General features: G+C 40.2%; 1 protein-coding gene and 1 non-coding gene across 4 annotated transcripts in view; one reads left to right on the top strand and one right to left on the bottom strand.

The window, feature by feature from the left end:
- The window catches only part of osbpl10b (oxysterol binding protein-like 10b), a 103,863-nt gene extending 93,955 nt beyond the window's left edge, over nucleotides 1-9,908 (bottom strand). For all 3 annotated transcript variants that reach the window (XM_062991332.1, XM_062991333.1, XM_062991334.1), the window contains exons 1-2: nucleotides 9,530-9,908; nucleotides 272-447 (exon numbers count right to left, since the gene is read on the bottom strand). In XM_062991332.1, the coding sequence (XP_062847402.1) occupies nucleotides 272-447; nucleotides 9,530-9,819 (466 nt within the window). In that variant the 5' untranslated portion in view covers nucleotides 9,820-9,908. The remainder of the gene's footprint in view (nucleotides 1-271; nucleotides 448-9,529) is intronic.
- A 1,812-nt stretch (nucleotides 9,909-11,720) lies between these two features.
- Nucleotides 11,721-11,791, top strand: trnag-gcc (transfer RNA glycine (anticodon GCC)). Its single transcript has one exon. It is a non-coding gene; the product is annotated as a tRNA-Gly (tRNA).
- The last annotated feature ends 641 nt before the right edge of the window (nucleotides 11,792-12,432 follow it).

Genomic DNA, 12,432 nt, shown 5'->3' with positions numbered 1-12,432 from the left:
TGCTTTAGAGGATGGTAAGACATCAGTCCAGCAGGTAGCAGGAAAGAAAGGTTTACACATTAAAATGGGTAGGCAAAAGTTAACAGGTGTTCCGTGTAAAAGAAGACAGACAGAAAGGCATCAAAGGATAAGAGGAAGGAGAATAACTTCAAAAAGAATAGAAGGATCAAAAGATGTGAGGAAAGTGAATATTACAAGAGGCAAGAAGGTGTTGAAGCCAAAGTGAAGCATCAAACACACAGAAGATAACAAGCAGGCATTTATTTTTTACCTCTCAGTTTGAAGAGTTCCCCATTAGCAGCGTAGATTGTGAACAGGAATGGAAGCTCATCACTCGGGGCCACAGAAGAACCAATCAGAGGCAGCAAGCCCCGTGGTTTCTGGCTCTTACTCTGTTCATTTAAAAAGTATTGCAGCTGACCGAGCTCAGGGTCCAGCACAAAATACCTGTAGAAAAGAAAAGGATAGAAAGCTTGTAAAACATGTTACAATTATCTTCATCAGCAAGTCTACAAAAGTGTTCAAAACACAATACAAAAAATACAAACATACAAAATCTACCAACTGTTAGTTGTGTTAGTGTGTGTTGAGCTGGTATGAGTGGGTAAGACACAGCAATGCTGCTGGAGTTTTTAAACACCTCACTTTCACTGCTGAATTTGATAGTCCACCAACCAAAAAATCCTGCCAACAGTGCCCCGTGGGCAGCGTCCTGTGACCACTGATAAAGGTCTAGAAGATGACCAACTCAAACAGCAGCAATAGATGAGCGATCGTCTCTGACTTTATATCTACAAGGTGAACCAACTAGGTAGGAGTGTCTAATAGAGTGGACATGGTATTTAAAAAACTCCAGAAGCGCTGCTGTGTCTGATCCACTTACACCAGCACAACACACACTAACACACCACCACCATGTCATTGTCACTGCAGTGCTGAGAATGATCCACCACCTAAATAATACCTAAAAAGTATTCAAAACACAGGACAAAAATACAAAATCTACCAACTGATCAAAGAAAAATGCACACACACATACAAAATATGCCTGTCTTATTCCATAATTGTCTGTTCAGCATGGAAAACACCAGGTTCACTTTTCATTCCTTATTATATATCACCGATCACCTCGTCCTGATCAGGGTTGTGGTGGGACTAGCCCAACCTATTGCAGGGCATCACATACTTACACATTTACTTACTTACTCAAACCTAGATGAAATTTAAAGCTAATTCAAAACAAAGTGACTGAAAGAGAAATCCAATCAAGAACCTCAAGACCCATATTGCAGTGCAGGGCTTATGCCACCAGCTGTGCCACTGTGCTGGCAAGGTTTATTATTAAAACCCTTATTAATATAATTAAATCACTGTGCTTTGTGCTTTTTGAATCATTAATGCCACACAAGGTCTTTACACATTATTGAACAATTGACTAATTTGTTTAGCATATTTATATTGTTATAATTATACTGTTTTATGTTTATGAAGCCTACATTGTACATCTGTTAATATTTACTGCAAATGACACTATAAGTTTATTATATTACATACAGGTATCTTCATCCTAGTTATTCACCTACATAGTATTGTACATTGCACATCTGTTAATATTTACTGCAAATGACACTATAAGTTTATTATATTACATACAGGTATCTTCATCCTAGTTATTCACCTACATAGTATTGTACATTGTACATCTGCTAATATTTACTGCAAATGACACCTATAATAGTTTATTATACTACTTTTTTTTCAGCTACATAGTGTTGTACCATAATACTTTAATGTATCTTGAGTTGCTGTAATAACTGACTTTCCCTTTGGGATTAATAAAGTGATCTATCTATCTATCTATCTATCTATCTATCTATCTATCTATCTATCTGTCTGTCTGTCTGTCTGTCTGTCTGTCTGTCTGTCTGTCTGTCTGTCTGTCTGTCTGTCCATCCATCCATCCATCCATCCATCCATCTATCCACCTATCCATCCATCCATCCATCCATCCATCCACCCATCCATCCATCCATCCATCCATCCATCCATCCATCCATCCATCCATCTATCTATCTATCTATCTATCTATCTATCCATCCATCCATCTATCTATCCATCTATCCATCTACCGAGCTATCCATCTTTCCATCTATCCATCCTTCCATCCATCCATCCATCCATCCATCCATCCATCCATCTAACCATCCATCCATCCATCCATCCATCCAACTATCTATCCATCCATCCATCCATCCATCCATCCATCCATCCATCCATCTATCTATCTATCTATCTATCTATCCATCCATCCATCTATCTATCCATCTATCTATCCATCTACCCAGCTATCCATCTTTCCATCTATCCATCCTTCCATCCATCCATCCATCCATCCATCCATCCATCTAACCATCCATCCATCCATCCATCCATCCAACTATCTATCTATCCATCCATCCATCCATCCATCCATCCATCCATCCATCCATCCATCCATCCATCTATCCATCCATCCATCCATCCATCTATCTATCTATCTATCTATCTATCTATCCATCCATCTATCCATCTATCCATCTATCTATCCATCTATCCATCTATCCACCTATCCACCTATCTATCCATAGTCTTCACTGACGTTTTCGTCCAGATTTGCATTCACATTTCACAAATATTTAACTGAATCAATTTTTATCTTTTTTTGCAGTGTTTTGTGCCACTGACTTCTACACAACCCAAAGAATAATAAATCCACCACTACGCTTAACAGATGACAAAGTTCTTCACATTAAATGCTGTCAATGCGTGCCATTTTTAATTCATTAAGACACAGCACCTGCTTTCAAAATGCAGATGACTGTTCTATGTAGATTAGGTTGTGGAAAAAACACTGTACAGAACAAAGGTGCTCCAACTCTTATGTCAGCTAAACCCTGTAATACAGGGGTTTGATGGCCAACATTTCAACAGTTCTATCTGACTAGTGTTTTTGACTGGTTCTTTCAAATCCTGCCTTAACATCCAGAGGTTCCCTTAACTGCAATTTGTTAATGACATTTAGAACCAAGGAATTTGCCAATAAAACTGTTTTCATTTATATTTTTGTCTCCTAATGCTTTGTACAAATTAATAAGCTTCATACATATAAATATATATATATTGAATTTAATTAAGGGAAATACAAGTATTTGATCCCCTACCAACCAGCAAGAATTCTGACCCCCACAGACCGGTTATGTGCCCATGAGGCACACAAATTAGTCCTGTCCCTGTATAAAAGACTCCTGTCACAGAATCAGTTTCTTCCGTTCAAATCTCTCGACCACCATGGGCAAGACCAAAGAGCTATCAAAGGACGTCAGGGACAAGATTGTAGACCTGCACAAGGCTGGAATGGGTTACAAGACCATCAGCAAGAAGCTTGGTGAGAAAGAGACCACTGTTGGTGCGATAATTCGAAAATGGAAGAAATACAAGATCACAGTCAATCACCCTCACTCTGGAGCTCCATGCAAGATCTCACCTGGTGGGGTAAGAATGATTCTGAGAAAGGTGAGGTCAGCACAGAATTAAACGGGAGGAGCTTGTCAATGATCTCAAGGGAGCTGGGAGCAGAGAAATGCTGGATATGACCCCAAGAACACCATCCCCACCGGGCATTTCTCTGCCTCCAAACACGGCGAGTGGAGTTGATGCCAAAGAGCTCAATTTTGGTCTCATCTGACCATATCACATTCTCCCAAGCTTTCTCTGAATCATTCAGGTGTTCATTGGCAAACTTCAGACGGGCCTGTACATGAGCCTTCTTGAGCAAAGGGACTTTGCGGGCACTGCAGGATCTCAATCCATTACGGCGAAGTGTGTTACAAATGGTTTTCTTGGTGACTGTGCTCCCAGCTCCCTTGAGATCATTGACAAGCTCCTCCCGTGTAATTCTGGGCTGACCTCACCTTTCTCAGAATCATTCTTACCCCACCAGGTGAGATCTTGCATTTCTTCCATTTTTGAATTATCGCACCAACAGTGGTCTCTTTCTCACCGAGCTTCTTGCTGATGGTCTTGTAGCCCATTCCAGCCTTGTGCAGGTCTACAATCTTGTCCCTGACGTCCTTTGATAGCTCTTTGGTCTTGCCCATGGTGGTCGAGAGATTTGAACAGAAGAAACTGATTCTGTGACAGGAGTCTTTTATACAGGGACAGGACTAATTTGTGTCTGTGGGGGTCAGAATTCTTGCTGGTTGGTAGGGGATCAAATACTTATTTCCCTTAATTAAATACAAATTAATTTATAACTTTTATTTAATGTTTTTTTTCTGGATTTTTTGTTGATATTCTGTCTCTCTCTGTTAAAATAAACCTTCCATAAAAATTATAGACTGTTCAAGTCTTTGTAAGGGGGTAAACTTACAAAATCAGCAGGGGATCAAATAAAGCAATAAGCCACGAGAGGCCGTGCATTACTGTGATTTTAGCACGGGGATGACGTTTTTGGCACGACGCAAAGCGGAGTGCCTAAAACTTCTTTCCCCGTGCTAAAATCATAACAGTAATGCACGGTCTCGAGTGGCTTATTGCTTTTATAAAACGGCGGTCAACATAAAATATAATAAATACAACAATGTTGAATTCATAAATGTATTTATTGTGTATAAACTTACAATAAAGCATTCTTCCGCGACGCAAAATAGTTCGATTAACAGTGTTGCTAGGCAACATGAGGGCGAAAATAACATTAATTTTTTCTATTCAGTGGCGTATTAATATGGAATGATGTGAGGTGGTCCTAGGTGTGTCCTAGGCGTTTATCGGGGATTTTACAACGGCTTCGAACACGGCTCAGCCAATCAGATTTTAGGACCGGAACTATCCGTTTTATAATACTTATTTTCCCCACTGTATATATATATATATATATATATATACAGTATATATATCTCAGTCAGATGCTTAGAGCAAATCAAATCAAATACAAAGTACAAAGTAACAGTGCACTAACATTTGCATAAAAAATGTTACTTTAAAATAATAAGTTCTTTTTACTTTACAAAACAACAAAATTCAGTTTGTTATTTGACCAGTGGTACCCAAATGTTTGTATACAAATGTATAGTAACATGGTTAAAATGATTCTCTCTGGTTCCATCGGCTGGCAGGAGGACGTTATTCCATATTCAGGTTTTTTTTTTTTCAATTTCTAAACTTATGGTGCAAAAACATGTGTTCAGGGTGGCGCAGTGGTAAAACACGCTAGCACCCCAGAGCTGGGATTTTGAATACATCGTATCAAATCTCAGCTCTGCCATCCGGCCACATGAACAACAAACGATTGGCTGTTGTTCAGGGTGGGATGAGCCGGACCAGGGTCCCTCATAACTGGTGCAATTACGACCTCTGCTGGCTGATTGATGACACCTGCGCAGGGTTGGGGAATAATGCTGTTCAGGGTGTGGCTCTCCATGCACAAGGCTGATCCACACAGGAACTTGCCCTGTGCAGGTGAAAAAAGGCAGTCTGTACTGATCACGTGTCTGAGGGGGCGTCTGTCAGTTGCGAAGATCCTCAGTCAGCGGTGGAGGGTTGTATCGGTAGACGTGAAGCATAACGCAATCGGGGTAATTGGATACAACTAGATTAGGGGAGAAAATTGGGGGAAAATTTTGGGTTTCAGGGACACTAATAAATTTGCCCAATGAAGTGCTTTGCAAATTATTTGCAATCGACTGTGCAATCTATTGTATTACCTTCTAAATTAAGTAAAATAAAAAAGCTTTAAGTGGTATAGTTAAATATATCCAGACACATGCCAAGACTGGCATCAGAGAGCACTGGGGTCACAACAAATCTGCTTCCTGGCACACAGTATTCAGTCACTTTGCGTGTAAAACACATTGTGTCCTTTTGAATATATTAATTAAATCCACACAACAGTTACCACACAAATCTATAATGATTTTTTTCAATTTACTTTTGTCATATTTCATTAGAGCTGATGTTACCTCTGGGCCAAGGTTCACACATAGACATATGAGGTTATCTCCAGCTGCTAAACATGTGGAGTATAAAAGACTAGCCAGTCAGCATACAACCCCCTGATATTACTGCTCATTATATAACTGGCTTTCCCCATCGATTGCAAAGCAAGGCAGCAGCATGAAGAGAACACTACAGAGGGGTTTCCTCTCTACAAATGAGTCATAGCCTCTCCCAGAAAAAATGAGCTTAATTATACTGCGTTTTTTCATGCTGTATGCAATTCTCACCTTCACGCACACAACAAACCGCCCCATCATTAATAGGCTGGAGGCTTTCAGGCTTACACACATTACATTACACAACCAATATGCATATGTGTGACTCCTAATCATGTAGTCCATACATATTACAAACTTGATTTAGCAGTACATTATGATCATTAAGTCACTGATTCAGAGATCAGACCAGCATAATAAATATGTTTGAATGAGAAACACAATCTGTGATAAATTCACAGAAGGGCTATGCAGAGCCAGAAACATATGCAGTCACGACATGCCTATTGATAGATGTGTGAATTCAGTGGGCTGCAGTGTGCAGTCACGATTACGTGTGTGAACATATTGAATTCCTAAGAACTGTACAGTACAATTAAACTACAAAAAAAGAATAAAAATGGCTTGTTTTATTTACTGTAAGTTAATGTAACAGCTAGCCTAGTGCATTCATTTAAGTAACTAGTTGATTCCTCACTGATGTTGAAAAGTTGGTGATAATATCACAGTGAATTTATTCCAGTATTCTGACTACATGGTACTAGTATTTTATGTCTTGCTACTAGCAATACTTATTTTAATAATAATTTTATCCTGCACAGGATTTTAGAGAAGGTACCCTAAAATGACCATCACAGGACCAACACAAAACACTATTTCATACTCACTCAAATCTAGAAGCAAATTTAAAGTATTTAATCCATCTACTGGTCTTTTGTTTCATTTTGTTTTTATTTCACCCAGGGCGGTTCTCAGTGGGTGCATTTCCAGAAAGAGATAAGTGTTCTGGCCTCACACACTAGTAAGAGTCAAGTCAATCATCTGCGCCTCCATGCCCCATCTGCGGCAGCAAACTTTGAAAAGGCAGAAAAACATGATTTTTAATTGAGCGACTACACTGATATCCATTGTAGTCGTTCTCGTTACATGTGGACATATATTTCCCAAGGCCATAAGAAAATGGACCATCCCAATGGTCACCATGGAAAACTTTAAAAACCAGTGTTTGTCATGGTATGACAGGGTGTTAGTGCCAATGGCTTGCTTATTGGTCAAGGCATTATTAATGCTGGGGGGTACATATTTTGGAGCAACATATGCTGCTATCTAAAGTGTTTAAGGAAGAATTCCACATTCCACTTTTACACCTACAACAATTAATGTATTCAGTTCCTAAAAGATGAAGTTCCTTGAATGGCTTGGCACCCTATTTGGGGTGTATTGCTGCCTTGTGCCCAGTGTTTCAGAGAAGGTTCATACCCACTGTAAATCTAATCAGGTTGCAGGTGTTAATGTAAACAAATTACTGAATACATAAATACTAACATTGCTGTTGGCACTGTGGCACAGTGTTGGTGCTGCACAGCAACGTAGGTTTGTTTCTCAACTCCCTACTATTGGTATGAAGTTTTCTAACCATGTTAATTTAAGTGTGCTCTAAATACTTTCTCCAGGTTTCCTACCAACTTATACAAAACTGCAATAGAAGCTTTGGATTGACTGCTCTATATTGTCTAAGTGTGTGTTAATATATAATGGATAAGCACTTTGTTAGGGGTGTACTCCTGTCTTATGTACTATGTCTTAGGATAGTCTCAGAACCCATGACACTTTAGATGGTTAAAATTAAATGTGAATCGGTAACTCAATGAATACTGACACTGCTAAAGCCTTCATGTAAACAAGCACCTTAGCAAACCACAATGCATTTTTACCAATCAGCTCTGCATTTTTGTGTTTTGATTAGTTGCAGTTGCAGTATGATTTATGCAGTTTGATCTTGAATCCTAACACATTAAGCATTTAGCAGTTTGATTTAATACACTGCACGGTACAGCTCCCATTAAAATTATTCAACTCCCATTGCAATTTAGGATTATTAGCAAAAATTGCAAATGGCCACAGTTTGCAATAAACTAAGTGCCTGCTGCCACCACAGAATATATTTCGTGCCATTTGAGGAAAGTGGTTGCAGAATGCAAAACCAAGAATATTAGAGAACTGGAAGCTTTTGCCCATTAGGAGTAAGCTAAGATTCCTCAGGAACGCTGCCAAAAGCTGGTGTCTGGCTATGCATCACGTTTGCAGACGGTCTTAACAGCAAATGGCTGCTCTACTAATAGCTAAAGACGCTTGTCATGAAGGGGTTAAATAGTTCTGAGACTGCAATAGTCTGAAAGTGGAATTTGGAGAAACCACTTGTTATAGTAGTTGTGTTGAGCTATTTAAATTGTTCTTGTTTGTGTTTTGTTCCTATGATTATTTATTTATCATTATTTATTAGGATTTTAATGTCATTTTTTACTCTTTTTGGTTACATTCATGACAGAACAGGTATTTACCTGTAACACAAGATTCATCAGTTCAAGTTCAATGTCAAACACATTCATGGACAATTTTGTATCTCCAATTCACCTCACTTGCATGTCTTTGGACTGTAGGAGAAAACCCACACAGAAAGGACCCAGACCGCTCCACCTGGGAATCGAACCCAGGACCTTCTTGCCGTGAGGCGACAGTGCTACCCACTGACCCACAATGCCGCCTTGTTCCTATGAATTATTCTTTAAATATACATAAAGAAGTCTTTCGGCTCTATTGTTTACAGGGTGATTTACAGCAGCAGATTGTGCTTTCCATGCGAGCAAAGTATCACAAGTGGCTAGGCATTTAACAAGGTAGTCCTTCATGTTTATGTTTGTTATGGACAGTGAGTGGACATGGTATTTAAAAACTCCAGCAGCGCTGCTGTGTCTGATTCACTCGTACCAACACAACACACACTAACACACCACCACCATGTCAGTGTCACTGCAGTGCTGAGCATGGTCCACCACCTAAATAATACCTACTCTGTGGTGGTCCTGTGGGGGTCCTGACCATTGAAGACCAGGGTGAAAGCAGGCTAAAAAGGCCAGCTTGCTTTTTTTTTACTTTTATTATACCATCCCATGGTATTTTACCTTATTTGCAACAGTACTAGCAAATTATATTGCTTAGTGCAGCCTTAATCAACCAGTGAACGCATAACACACACACACACACACACACACACACACATCTAACCTACAAATCCAAAGCAACTGGGGTATTTGGACTAAAAGTGGAGTAAAGCTAGGTGCAAACTAATCAAGGTCGTCCACAAATGCATACTGTACTAAATAGTACGTAAATATAGCGCGTATACATATGACATGCATACTATTTAGCGGGTTAGTATGCGGGTTTTGACCACTTATTAATTAGTATTGGTCGGTCCCACATAGAAACCAGTGCGCTACCTGTGTTGCCATCCCTGTAGCAGATTAGTGTATTTGTTGAGCACTCCCTCCAGTCCTCTTCTGCTGTGTTTCGGCTCGGGTTTGCCGACGCTGCTGCTGCAGTTCGTGTCAGTTGTCGGAGGTCCGGGCCGCGGAGGCGCTCCGCTTCCCGCTAATGCTGCTTCTGCTACGGCTGCTGCTGCTCCTCTCCGGCCGCCGGGCTCCACCGATCCGCTGCGCTTACCGCCGCTGTTACTGGTGCTCCTGTTACTGCTGCTGGTACAACGAGTCCCTCCGGTGCTCCTCTCCATCTCTGCTCTTCACAACATTAATCACTGCCAACGCGACTACTCGAACATGACCGCGGTGACTGAGTGATCGTATGTGCCGCGGTGGAGCTCTTCTGTTCACTCTGGAGCACTCACTGCTGGAGTGTGTTCACTCCCTCACTCTCACTCTCACTCCCTCACTCCCTCACTCCCCCACTCCCCCACTCCGCTTCTATAACCGGAACTGTGCACTGTAGGCAAGCACTCGGTCATATACTGTACAATGAACCATTCATCATTCCTTCACTGTAGTACTGGCTATTATGATATCAAGTAATAAAAACAGACTGATGTGATGCACTGTATACCCTAGATTATGTAGACACTCCTGCTAATTACTGAGTTCAGGTTTTAAAAAATTAATTTAAAAAATTGGGTGTTTCCAATTCTCAAACTCCTTTTCTGGTCCTGCATGGTTCTCCTCCCACTCAGAACCTCTGGAATTAATTAGGTCGTCGGTTGTTTCAGTTTCCATATTAATGCACATGGTTTTAGTTTGGGTCATAGGTGACCAAATATTTTGACCATTTTCAATCTGGACACATAGGATCTATCAATAACTATAACTAACTACACTGATCAGCCATAACATTAAAACCACCTCCTTGTTTCTACACTCACTGTCCATTTTATCAGCACTTTGTAGTTCTACAATTACTGAATGTAATCCATCTCTTTCTCTGCATGCTTTGTTAGCCCCTTTCATGCTGTTCTTCAATGGTCAGGACTCTCCCAGGACCACCACAGAGCAGGTATTATTTGGGTGGTGGGTCATTCTCAGCACTGCAGTCACACTGACATGTTGGTGGTGTGTTAGTGTGTGTTGTGCTGGTATGAGTGGGTAAGACACAGCAACGCTGATGGAGTTTTTAAACACCTCACTGTCACTGCTGGACTGAGAATAGTCCACCAACCAAAAACATCCAGCCAACAGTGCCCCGTGGGCAGCGTCGTCTCTGACTTTACATCTACAAGGTAAAACAACTGTAGGAGTGTCTAATAGAGTGGACAGTGAGTGGACATGGTATTTAAAAACTCCAGCAGCACTGCTGTGTCTGATCCACTCATACCAGCACAACACACACTAACACACCACCACCATGTCAGTGTCACTGCAGTGCTGAGAATGATCCACCACCTAAATAATACCTGCAATGATCAGGTCCTGTGGGGGGTCCTGATTATTGAAGAACAGGGTGAAAGCAGGCTAAAAAGTATGTAGAAAAACAGATGGACTACAGTCAGTAATTGTACAACTACAGATTGCTTCTAAAATGGTAGGTGGAGCTGATAAAATGGTGGTTTTAATGTTATGGCTGATCAGTGTATATGTTTACTAAAATACACATACACACTGCATCACAAATGGTGTAAAACACATTGAAGATGTTATTGATTAATATTCTAATGAAATAAAATGTTCAAATTTATTGAAAATATGTATTTTGCCTATGTGTCCAGACTTTAGAGACACCCTGTAGTGTATTAAACACTATCATAAGATAGTGTATTTTACTGTAAATCCCGTTTACTACTGACTAGGTATATTTTGCTTCTGATTACCAATTAGAAACAATTAACAGACTGATTGTCTTTCAGTTGGGTAACTGACAGGTTAAAGAACTGGTTGTTTGAATATTTGATTATCTAGCTAACTGGCTGAGTGACTGTAACCATTAAACCATTCATCATCTCTTCACTGTAGTAGTGTTTATTATGATTAGTCACTGGATTTAAAGAATTAATAACAGACGGATGTAATGTACTATTTACCCTAAATTATGACACTTCTGCTAATTACTGAGTTTAGATGTCTTAGTCATGCACGTTGCAAAAAAATTACGTACTTCCAAACTCTCAAACTTTGTCCATCACATCATGTAGCATTGGTGGTTCAGTGGTAGAATTCTCGCCTGCCACGCGGGAGGCCCGGGTTCGATTCCCGGCCAATGCAACAACTGTTTTTCTTGCCCGGAAGATCCTCGGTGGTCTGGGGTGCAGGCTTTAAACCTGTAGCCGTTTAGCGGCAGAGTGGTTTAATCCGCATTTCAAACAATTTTCTTCGGGGTTAAGTTCTATCTATCTATCAATCTATCTGTCTATAGCAGCTTGAAAAAGATCCTTTCCTGTCGGTTGTTTCAGTTTCCATATTAATGCACATGGTTTTAGTTTGGGTCATGGTCAGGTGACCAAATATTTTGAACATATAGTGTATTAAAGATATGTAAGAGATGTACTTTGCTATAAAAAAAAACCTTTTTACTTCTGACCGGTGGGGCAAGGTGGGAAGCATTGTAGCAAGAAGGTCCTGGGTTCGATCCCCAAATGGGACGGTCTGGGTCCTTTCTGTGTGGAGTTTGCATGTTCTCCCCGTGTCTGCGTGGGTTTCCGGGGCCTCCGGTTTCCACCCACAATCCAAACAAATGCAAGTGAGGTGAATTGGAGATACAAAATTGATAATGAATCTTGTGTAACAAGTAACTACTGCTTCTGTCATGAATGTAACCAAAGTGTGTAAACCATGACTTTAAAATCCTAATAAATAAAATAAATACTTTTACTTCTGACAAGGTATATTTTGCTTCTGACTAGGTG

This window comes from Trichomycterus rosablanca, chromosome 3, assembly GCF_030014385.1.
Source record: "Trichomycterus rosablanca isolate fTriRos1 chromosome 3, fTriRos1.hap1, whole genome shotgun sequence".
NCBI lineage: Eukaryota > Metazoa > Chordata > Actinopteri > Siluriformes > Trichomycteridae > Trichomycterus > Trichomycterus rosablanca.
Note: the sequence above shows the minus strand (reverse complement) of the source record. Positions and strands in the feature narration are given on the sequence as shown.